Genomic DNA, 12,104 nt, shown 5'->3' with positions numbered 1-12,104 from the left:
CCGTCCATGGGATTTTCCAGGCAAGAGTGCTGGAGTGGGGTGCCATTGCCTTCTCCGAGATGAAGGTTATCGGAGTTCAAAGCCCACCCATCTGCGTCTGTCACCTGAATTTCCTAAACCAACCTAGAGACCCACTGATCTACGCTAATCCATAATATTATAGCTAGCACTCATCAGAAGTGTTTCAGACCCACATGGTGCTGTTTTCATGCATGAGTTCTTTTCACTTTTACAATAATCCATTAAGGTAGGTCTCAACACCACCTTCATTTTCTGACAGATAAAATGAGATGCAGGGATAAGTTAGGACCAGTGTCTCCTAGGCAGTAAATGGTAGGTCTGCTCTGTCTAACACATGTTTTCTCAGAGTAAAGCTTCCCTGCCCAATGCTGTATCTTCTCTTCAGACCTGGCTTTGTTTGTTGCAGATACCTCTAATGCTGCATTTAGCCCACATCTAAATGGGCTTATCTACTGTGCATTTATTTGTGTGTAAATCAACCATATGACTCTATGCATTAAATTCAGGACAATAAAGATAACTAAATGTAAACTGAATGAAGGGAAAATCAATTCAAATTTTTTTTAAGGTTTTTAAAATAACATTTATTTCTTAAAAGTTAACATGTGCATAATAGGAAACCAAAAAGCACAAGAAGCAAAAAACGAAGTCATTCATAATCACAAGCAGTTTACCGTGACGTGTCCTTCTAGGTCTCATTTGTGTATCTTCACAACTAAGCATCCATTTTTATGTAATTAAGACCATACAGTTATGTATCATGCTGTTTCACACATCATGAATATTTACCATTTCAAAGTCCCAAAGCTATGTGTATTTTGATAACCAAGAATACACTACAACAACTCAATCTGGAAGGAAAAAAAATGTAGTCTTGCCTTTCTTGGCAACAAAAATTTCAAAGACAAAATGGCAATTCAAATTTTTTAATGGCATTTAGGTTGAGAACCACTCAGGGTCTAAAGCTTGGCTTCATTCATTAATAGTGTAATATCTGGATAACCTTGAGTAAATTATTCCGTCTCTTTGTTGTCAACTTGCCACATGCACCAATGAGAAAAATAAATAATCAATCATAGAACTGATAAGAGAATTAAATGAATATGTACACATTAAGCATCAAATAAGTGAGCACTAGAGAAGTGTAAACTATTAGAAGACTCAAAATAACTGATTTAGGAGATGGATTCACTGTCGGCATATGAACTTAGAAAACTTTAGTTCTAGCTGCAACCCAGTTTACTCACATACAAAAACAAGAACTTGAGAAGGCGATCCATAAAGACCCTTCCTCTTCAAATGTCTGCTACTGTACAAATAAGATATCACTACACTGCGCTGTCATGCCCATGTTACAAAAATGGTAAATACTGATGAAAAACTGATTGTTCTAATAAAATAATACTGTGCATTTCAGCTTCTGTGCAACTGCTATTTGTTCATCCATGTGTCCCATTATTTCTCTTTGCCACAGAGCATCTTGTGACTCTCAAATCACATTCATGGAAAACAATACAGAGAGAGCTGATTTCATCCTGCTCGGACTCACAGATGACCCGCAGCTGCAGGTCCCTCTCTTCATAGCCTTCACCTTCGTTTACCTCCTCACTCTGATTGGGAACCTGGGGATGACCACGTTGATCCTGCTCGACTCTCGTCTCCACATCCCTATGTACTTTTTCCTCAGTAACCTGTCTCTGGTGGACTTTTGTTACTCCACCACCATCACCCCAAAGGTGATGGCTGGGCTCCTTATAGGAGACAAGACCATGTCCTACCATGCATGTGCTGCTCAGATGTTCTTTTTTGTAGCCTTTGCCACTGTAGAAAATTACCTGTTGGCCTCAATGGCTTATGACCGCTACGCAGCAGTGTGCAAACCCCTGCATTATACCACCACCATGACCACAAGTGTGTGTGCACGTCTGGCCATAGGCTCTCATATCTTTGGTCTTCTGACTGCTGCTCTCGATGCTGGGGACACATTCTGTCTCTCTTTTTGTACGTCCAATGTCATCCATCACTTTTTCTGTGATATTCCAGCAGTCATGTCCCTGACTTGTTCAGATAAAGGCATTAATGAGCTGATTCTTTTTCTTATTTCGAGCTTTAATATCTTTTTCGCACTTCTTGTTATTCTGATTTCCTACTTGCTCATATTTATCACCATTTTGAAGTTGCAGTCAGGTGAAGGATACCAGAAGGCTTTATCCACCTGTGCTTCCCACCTTGTTGCAGTCTCCATATTTTATGGGACCGTCATCTTCATGTACTTACAGCCCAGCTCCAGCCACTCCATGGACAGAGACAAAATTGCATCTGTGTTCTATACAATACTCATCCCCATGCTGAACCCTGTGGTCTACAGCCTAAGGAACAGAGAAGTCAAGAATGCTTTCAAGAAGGTTATTGAGAAGGCAAAGTGTTCTCTAGGTTTAACCTTTTAATGGTGTGAAATGCACAGAAGTTATTTCATCTCTCTTAGACCTACTCTATGTCATAACTCAATGTTCACAGCCATGTAGGGACTTGAACATAAAATTTTGTCAAATTTTGTTTATTTCTTTAGTTTTGGAACAGGTCCAAGCGTTCAAAATGCAGAAATATGATAATCATTTTGAATAAAATATTTTAATGAAGTAAATGTGGGTTTTGACACATTTTAATAAGATTAAATAATATCATCTTAGAAGTTAAAGTTTGAGTTGTTACTGAGGGTTTTGGTAAGAGAAATGACAATTTCCAAAAGATAAATAGTCACGTTAGACTAAAATTGGAAAGAATATTAAGACTTTTTTTACATTAATTTTAAGACTACCATCTCTCTACATTATGTTAAAAAATAGTGCAGTGATATTATTAAGGCTATTTTCTTCCATCTTTTCTTTTTTTCAGAAATGCTTTGAAGTGGCTGATTTCACCATAATACCTAAGTTGAGCTGTTACCTTGTCTTATCACCCTCCTACCCACTCACCCCCTTTACTCACACTGATTTCTTGCTTTCCTTGACAGTGCCATGCATGCCCCTGGCTCAGAAGCTTTGTATTTGCCCTTTTCTCTGCCTGGAATACTTCTCAAGTCATTTCAGATCGCGTGTTAGATGGTATCTGTTTAGGGAAGTCATGTAGGCCTTCCCTGGACTACTTTATAAAATAGTCGCCTCACTCCAAGGCTTCTTCCTCAGCCTGCTTCATTCTTCATAGTTGCCATCAACACTCAGTTTTTTTATTTGTTCACCTGTTCATCTATATCCCTCAACTTGAACGGAAGCTCCCTGTGAGCTCTAGCTTAATCTAGTAATGTAACTGGAAATAAAACTTTGAATCTTAAATTAAAAGTCATTTTGTTTAGCATTAACAATTCATTAAATTTCAAGTTGTGTTGGTGGAAGTAAGCCATAAAAACTCTATAAACCTCAAGAGAGAGAAGGCACCCTAAAATCACTTGATAATGACTTCAAATTTTGTAATAAATTGGCATTGCCTGTCACAACAAATATTTGACACATGAAGCAAAAATATCTGGAAAACCAAACATCTATCTACAGATACAACTACTGTCTTGATCCAAAGAAATTTTCCAAAGTTTATCATTTATGTTGTCATCATTTTTCTTATTGTGTCTGTGGATTTTTTTAAATTTTATTTTATTTTTTAACTTTACAATATTGTATTGGTTTTGCCATGTGTCTGTGGATTTTGAATAATAAGAATAATATTAATGATGATGAGGATTAGGTAGAGACACAGGCAGATAGATGGATAGATTTAGATAGACAGCGTATTCGTTAGGCAGTCTTTGCCTTCCAGGAATTGTGACATTTGCCGTTTCTCGTTGTTGCTGTTTGGTCGCTAGGTCACGTCTGACCTTTTGCTCCCCAGGGACTGTTTAGCCCCCAGGTTCCTCTGTCTATGGGGCTTTCCAGGCAAGAATACTAGAGTGGGTTGCCACTTTCTTCTCCAAGGGGTCCTCCTGACCCAGGGATTGAACCCACATCTCCTGCACTCACAGGCAGATTCTTTACCACTGAGCCACCATGGAAGCTCATGCTTGGTATTTGCTATAGGACTTATCTCATTTGACACTCTCCAGAACTCTGTGAGGCATGTTCTACTATTATCCCTGTTTACAGGCAGATGAGGCACCTGGGACTTGAGTGCCTCATCTACCTGTAAACAGTAGTTGAGTGATTGTCCCAAGGTTGGCAAGGACATGTTAGAGTGGGGCTCCATGCCTGAGTGCTTCATTGTCATAAACACAATCTCTTGCTATGATCTCCTACCTAACCTATATAATCACTCAATCTGACATTTACTGCTATTCCATTTTTCTTTTTCCTTTTACGTAGTAAAGAAAAGATAAAAGTTCAATCTGTAGAGACAGGAAGCCGTCAACACCACGTATTTTGCAGCCCTGATGTGCTGGCACTTTGTAACGTGTGCAGCACATGCAACTCACATATTCGTAGTTGTATGTGAGAAAATGAAGCTCCTAGATTAAATGGATAGTATCTTTTGAACTCTAGAAACTTTCATTTTGAGGACATAAAAATTTTAGAAAAGTGTTGCTTGGATGTGTCTAAGAAAAAATGTTGAGAAAAATCACACTGGTGGCCAAGAGATTGGGATTCACAAATCAGCCTTTGTTTTCTTTTTCTTGCCTTATTGTACTGGCTTGAACCATCAATACCAGGTTTATTTGTTTTTTATTCCAAATTTGCCCACCTGATGTGAAGAATTGACTCCTTGGAAAAGACCCTGATGCTGGGAAAGAATGAAAGAAGGAGGAGAAGGGGATGACAGAGGATGAGATGATTGGATGGCATCACAGACTCGATGGACATGAGTTTGAGCAAGCTCCAGGAGTTGGTGATGGACAGGGAAGCCTCACATGCTGTAGTCCATGGGGGTCGAAAGAGTCATAAATGACTCAGTGACTGAACTGAACTTAATCCAAGTTTGCTACCATGAGTTCTCCTTGGGTACTTCTTTCTGAGCCTCTGGGATATTATTTTGTCTTACATGTCTTAGTTAATATTTTTATTTATTTACTTAATTTTTATAGTTTTATCGAGATGTAACTGACACATGACAACAATTTAAAGTGTACAAAATGATTTGATATGTGTGTATATAGTGAAATGATTGCTACAATTACTTAACATCCATCACCTGACATAGTTACAAAAGTTTTTCCTTGTGATGAGAATGTGTAAGATGTAGTCTACTAGCAACTTTCAAATATACAGAACAGTATCGCTAACTGTAGTCAACATGTTGCGCATTACATCCCAGGACTTATTTGTCTTACAACTGGAAGCCTGTGCCTTTTGACCACCCCCACCCCAGTTCCCCCACCCTTCATCCTCACCTCCAGTGCCCCCACCCTCTATCCCTTGCCTCTGGAAGCCACAAATATCTATTTCCGTGAGTTTGAGTTTTTTAGATTCTACTTATAAGTGAGATCAGATAATATTTGTCTTTCTCTGGCTGACTTATTCACTTCTAATAAAGTATCGAAGAGAAGTGATGAGAATGAAAATCCCTTTCCTGTTCTTGACCTTAGGGAAATCTTCAGTCTCTCGGCTTTCATTATGCACAGATGACTTTTTACCAGGTTAAGGGAGTTCCTTCTGATTCTTAGTTCGTTAAGAGTTGTTGTTTTTTTCCCCCTGAAATCAGGGATGAATACTAGGTTTTGTCCAAAATCAATTTCTGCATCCACTAGAATGATCAAACAGTTTAATTTTTTGCTTATTAATGTGGTAAATCAAATGGATTGCTTTTGAAATGTAAATAGTGTTAATTTTCTCTGAGAGAAACCATACTTATTGCAGTGTACTAATACTTTTATTGTCAAAGAAAGCAGAGGATGTTCCTGAGTATTCTTGGCTGGTTAAAAATGGTCACCAAGGGTATTGCCTAGAGCCATAGGCCAGTTTTAAATGGGATTTGTCGTTCTGAGTCATCTAAATTCGTCTGTTAAAAAGAGACTACAGAGAGAGACATAAGCCATGGAAGGAAGACAGAGGCAAATGAGAAATCTGAGATGTTTCCATCTTCTGAGAAATATGTTCTGAAGGGGGCATTCCCAATCTGAATTCAACCCTGAGGATGTAGATGTGGTGGGGAGATGGCTAAGGATGAGGGCAGCATGGACTGAAGAGGGCAGATGAGGATGTGTGGTTTCGGGAGTGATAGTGGCCCCTGTGGTATTTGAAACAGTTGATCCCCCCTTTCTTTGGAAGAGCTCTCACTTCCTTCCTCCATCTTCCCGACTCTGTTCTGTCTCCTGCCTCCTGGGCTGCTGTCCTCAGCCTCCTTTGCTGGCTCCTTATTTCTGAATATCAGAGGCATCCAGGACTTAGTCATAGGCCCTACTCTCCCTCTGAGGCCACTCCTTGGGTAGTTTCATCTCATCTCATGGCTTTAAGTGCTTGAGGTATCTGAATAAAATTCAGACTCTTTGTCATGACCTCCAAAATTCAACCAGGTTGGGCACCAACTGCCTCCAGGACTATACTTACCTCCCCTTCCCCCTAGTCCTACGCACTCACAATCCCTTCAATATATCAGACGTGGTCTCATATCAGGATCTTTATTTATTTATTAAAGGATCTGCTCTTCCCTTTTCTTGGAATGTGTTTTTCCAGATCTTGTCATGGCCACTCCCTAATTTTATTCAATTCTCAGCTCAAATACCTGAAACAAGCCTTCCTCAACCCCTGAACTTCCTTACTTAAAATAGCTGTTTCCACCTGTGACACTGTCTGTCGCCTGACCTCACTTTTCCTGTCACAGGCCTTCCTGTCCCTGCGTATGAAAGCCAGCACTGTGAGCCCATCATCTAGCTCATGTACAACGAAGCAACAGCCAGGAAAGCAACGCTGCTGCCATTTCCCTTTGACTCACTATGTACTCAAAAAACATTTGTTTGGTGAAGAAATAACAAATATTTCCTGACACTTTATGCATTAAGTTTTACAAATCATTTCTACTCAATGTATCGATTTTTTTCCCCCAGATATTTCTCTTGCAATTGTGTTACTTACACTTAGATGGCAAGGTTTTCTATTAATTTATTCAGAAAGATTAAATTTGGTTTTCTCAGGGATAGTGAACACAAAAGAACAAGAATGTTATAAAATTTGGTTGTCTGTCTCTTGCACAAAATATTTATGTTTTCTAAATCTAATGAGATGAATTATTGATTAAATGCCATCTTTGCTTCTCAAGTCTTAAAAATCCTTAATTTTTTTTTCAGTTTCTCTATTTAGTTTGTGAGTGCATTAAAGACAGAGACTGTGAATTATTCATTCTTTTAGTCCCAGGGCCAGACTTAGAGCCTGGTGAATAGAAGGTTTATAATAGATGTTCCCTGAAAATGACAGAGGAATGATTCAGGGAAATATAAGAATTTAAGTACAGATTTATGTCTTTCTTCTGTAAAAATTGTCAAGGTTTTCATAAAAGTTTGTGATTCCTTATCTTCTTAATTAGTTGTCTTTTGTGTCCTAAACTTGATCTTAATTTAATTTCTCAAAAAACTCCCAACCTGCACTTAAATCTATTTCTAACCAGCCAACTTCCCCATTACTCACTGCAGATGGAGCGATATCTTAGAATGAATACACCTTCTGTAGGATCTATAAGACAGAAGTAACAGAGGTCCAGGACAGGTCCACAGGGATGAGGCACAATTCAAACCAAATGAGCAAGATCTGATCATCACTGTTCTTATTCCATCAAATATGGGCTTAATGGAATCACAATAAAGAGAGAAACTTATATCTCTGCCTAACTGATGTTTATGCAACCTAGAAGATTCTGGCATGATGGTTTAGTACGCAAGACAGCCTTTATTCCTTAAAATTAAATTTAAAAAGTGCTCTATTTCTTCCTAGAGTGATAGTCACTGTAAAATGTTAAAATGATATTATTAATATCATAGTATTAATAGATATAGTATTAATCACTTTACCCATGAAACAAAACCACCATTTTGGTTACATGCTGCTGTATAACAAACCCCAAATGTAAGGGGCTTAAAATAATAGTAGTCATTTGATTGTTGTGTCTCAGAGTTCTAGGAATTGACTGAAGACAACCAGGCAATTTTCACTTAGAGCTGTGAAACGTGACATTTTTGCCATCAGTGTTGAGGCTAGGATATCAGCCACAGTCTCACTCCCTCCTGTGGCGGGTGCCTGGCAGGAGACTCAGAGGCTTGTTGGCTGAAACACCCGGGATACCTTGTGCGTCTCTCTCTGACTCTCTGTGGTCTCTCCAGCAGGGCGACCTCAGAGTAGAGGGACTACTTCCATGCTAATTCAGGCCCCAGAGTGCATTCTTGAGACAGTGCTACAGGAAAGTGTACAGGGTTTTCTAAGAGCCTCAGGGATCATGCAGCACCACTCTGGGATCCTCTGTTGGTCAAAGCCACCCCCACAGTCCTCCAGGTTCAGGGGAAGGGCCTCAGACTCCACCTCTTGATGAGGAAGTGGCAAGTCCTTCAAAAGCATGTGGGACGGAAATGTTGCTGCGTCCATTCTTGGAAAACATAACCTGCCATGGCCACTGTTAATATTTTGCTGACTCCTCCCAAGCATCTCCTTCTGCATATTCTGTTTTACATAAGTGGATTTTAATGATGCACACCATTATAAAACCTTATTTGCTGTTATTAGATCCCTTGTTACATGGCAACTCCAGTACTCTTGCCTGGAAAATCCCATGGATGGAGGAGCCTGGTGGGCTAAGAGTCGGACACAACTGAGTTAATTCACTTTCACTTTCACTTTTCACTTTCATGCACTGGAGAAGGAAATGGCAACCCACTCCAGTGTTCTTGCCCGGAGAATCCCAGGGACGGGGGAGCCTGGTGGGCTGCCGTCTATGGGGTCACACAGAGTTGGACACGACTGAAGCGACTTAGCAGCAGCAGCAGTTACATTGCAGGTTAGTAATATGTCTCGTCACACAGAGTTAGCAGCAGACTTGGGCCAGATCCGAAGCCCCTTGAGGAAAAATCTAGGTCTCATGTTGATCCACGTGGAATAAAGAAAGCAGAGGTCAAGTGACAGTTCCTGTTGGAGCTATGGGATAAGGTGGATATTGAGGTACTCGAGGAAGGATGTTAAGAGGATGTTTGGTAACCTATAGAAAAGCAGGTGGATTTTACACCTGCTTTTTAGTAATGTAGTTTGAAGGAATTGGTAACAACTGTCCTCAAAAATGCACTAGCTAAACTATAGGTACTACATGCACGTCTTACTGTCTAAGTCATGAACAATTTTCACAGAATTCTCTAGTTGCATAGATTATAATCAGTATGTATGTTACTGTTGTGAGTCACCATGGGCATCAGGCACTTTGTTTCCAAGACCAGTGCTGTGTGGAAAAGCCCCAGCCCCGCAGTGACTGGAATAGGAAGCAGATTTCTGAAAGTCCACTAAAAGTTAAACCATCGCATCTATGCCATGAACTCTGAGCAGAATCATCCATTCTGCAATGGGGACAAAGGAATTCAGATGCTCAGGGCATCACAGAGAGAGCCCTTCTCCCATGGAGGAGTCTCCTCAGGGCCCCTTTCATGTCCTTGTTCCTCAGGCTGTAGATGAAGGGGTTCATCATGGGGATCACCACAGTGAACAGCACCGCCCCAATCTTGTCTCTGTTGTCAGGGTCAGAGGATGAAGGGAAGAAGTAGACCCCTGCGATGGTCCCGTAGAAGAGGAACACGACTGTCAGGTGAGAGCCACAGGTGGAGAAGGCTTTCCACTGCCCCTCTGTGGGTGAGAGTCTCAGGACAGCCCTGACGACGCAGACATAGGAGATGAGGGTGAGGGCGAAGGGCAGGGTGACGACCCACGAGCCCACGACAAAGAGCACGAGCTCATTGGCCGTCGTGTCTGAGCAGGACAGCCTGAGCAGCGGGGCCAGGTCACAGAAGAAGTGCGGGAGAGCATTGCCATCACAGAAGACCAGTCGAAGGAGCAGAAGGGTGTGTGTCAGGGCGACAGCATTACTGAGGACCCAGGGGATGGCGGTCAGCCAAAGGCAGAGCCTGGGTCCCATGATGGCCGTGTAGTTCAGAGGGTGGCAGATAGCCACAAAGCGGTCACAGGCCATGACCCCCAAGAGGAAGTTGTCAATGACAACAAAGACAATAGAAAAATACATCTGTGTGACGCAGCTCTCATAGGAGATGGATGGACTCTTGGTCTGAATATTCATCAGCATTTTGGGGACTGAGGTGGAAATGGAGGAAATATCAGCAAAGGCTAGGTTGGCGAGGAAGAGGTACATGGGGGTGTGAAGGTAAGAGTCCAAGCCGATGGCCAGAATGATGAGCCCGTTCCCCACCACGGTGGCCAGGTACATAGCCAGGAAAAGCGCAAAGAGGAGCTCCTGCTGCTCAGGTTGGGTGGAGAGTCCCAGGAGGAGGAATTCGGAGACGCTCGTTTGGTTTCCTAGATGCATATTTCTGCTGATCTGGAGAAAGGACCGCAAAGTCTTCACCCCCACAAGGAAACCCAATGTGGTACTATTCAACTGGGGTCACGGGGAAGCCTGAAGGGGAATGAAGGGTGGAAAAAGGTTACTTAATAAGGGAACTATTTCAGCTGTGCAGAGACTCAGGAAATGCCTTAGAAAGAAAAGACAGGGACATGATAGATACTTCTCGATGAGTATGTTTTAAGCTCTAACATGGTTCTGAATGTGATTTTTACAGTTGGCTCCAAATTAGTGACAAGCCCTGAACTGAGGACAATATATGAGGTATGTTCCATTCTCTAAAGATGTGAGATAGCTCTGAAGGAATTACTTAAAAATGAACTAACCGGTCCCAAGACCTTCCCCACCACTCACCTGCATCCTTTTGAAGAGTCATTAAAGTGAAGAGTTTGGGAGTAGCCAACTGAGTGTTAGGTGTGCTCGTGAGAATACACTATATGTGGGTTCTTCTTCCCACTCAAATTCAAGGGACAATCCCAAAAGAACTGTTCTCGGAGAAGGTGTACAAGAAAGGGAGACCAGACAATTACTTCATTTATGGTTAGATGTTAGGTGAATGGAGAAAGTTTAGGGGACACGTAAGAGCCTAAAGTCTTGTGTTTTCCTCTCTGTCGGAAGATGGGAGGCACAGTGCATCAGCTCACTACTGATACGGCAGGACCGTCCTGCATCCTCACAGGGGACACAGCTCGAGTTGCCCACAGGCCAAGTGGTGGCTGCAGGAGGTCGTTGAGCTCAAGCTTCCTTGTTGGGACTCCAACCAGGAAGAAGCCTTTTGGGGAAGAGGAAGTTATAGAATAAGGGATCAGGGAGGGGCTGTCTTAGGAAACGGGCAGTCATAGAGAGATCAGGGAGAAAGCTCATCGCCTTTGTCAAGGAAATGCTTCATGGACCAGTCCCTGAAAGGCCTCTGAAGAATCCCAAGTGTTCTTACGGTGGAGCAGTCCTGCCACCTGCAACTCACTGCCCCCTAGTATCCCATGGCAGCAGACAGAAGATGTCCCTTTCCACTGCCAGCCTTCTCCTTGCGGCTCCCTGCGATACACCCCCACACTGCAGAGCAGACTCAGCTCGATACACCCCCACACTGCAGAGCAGACTCAGCTCAGAAGGGAGGACACAGACTGCGAAGGATGTGAAACTGAAGTTTCTAATTGGGCCAGGCTTTCGGCCACCTGGAAGTGAGCCTTTAGTTCTAAGGTAAAACTTATTTTTAAATAGTAAAAGTGATCAGAAAATGATGAGAACCTCCCAAGGTGTTACCCGGGGCAGGGGTATTGGACTGAGTATGGTTTTCCTTGGGAAGAACACTGGCTTGAGAGCCAAGAGGTTCGGGTCTCATCCTCTGCTCTCATAGTATTGTCTCCCTCTCATTTTTTCTCTCTCTTCTATTATCTCCAAAATCTTCATCCCTCAAAGATTAAAGAGAGAGCCAAGTCTTCATGTAGGTTTTCTTTCCATGAAGGAGTCAGAAGAAAATCAATTCTCAACCCCAGGATTCTGGAAAACTGAAGGCAGTGAAGACTGGAGTAGGAGGTCTGGGGTCTCTTTGCCCCCATGAAGCA

The 12,104-nt window shown here is 42.0% G+C and overlaps 2 protein-coding genes across 2 annotated transcripts; one reads left to right on the top strand and one right to left on the bottom strand.

Annotated features, from left to right (window-relative positions):
• The first annotated feature begins 1,520 nt into the window (after nucleotides 1–1,520).
• Nucleotides 1,521–2,468, top strand: LOC147358815 (olfactory receptor 5B3-like). Its single transcript, XM_086342147.1, has one exon. The coding sequence runs from the start codon at nucleotides 1,524–1,526 to the stop codon at nucleotides 2,466–2,468; it is 945 nt and encodes a 314-aa protein (XP_086198273.1). The 5' UTR covers nucleotides 1,521–1,523.
• A 7,087-nt stretch (nucleotides 2,469–9,555) lies between these two features.
• Nucleotides 9,556–10,503, bottom strand: LOC147358814 (olfactory receptor 1S1-like). The gene has a single exon (XM_086338227.1). It carries the CDS (start codon nucleotides 10,501–10,503, stop codon nucleotides 9,556–9,558), a length of 948 nt encoding a protein of 315 aa, XP_086194353.1.
• Nucleotides 10,504–12,104: the final 1,601 nt, after the last annotated feature.

The sequence above is a fragment of the Bos grunniens genome, chromosome 15 (genome assembly GCF_055505025.1).
Source record: "Bos grunniens cultivar Pamir isolate PY7600 chromosome 15, Bosgru_T2T1.0, whole genome shotgun sequence".
NCBI lineage: Eukaryota > Metazoa > Chordata > Mammalia > Artiodactyla > Bovidae > Bos > Bos grunniens.
This window is presented reverse-complemented; position numbering and strand designations above follow the sequence as displayed.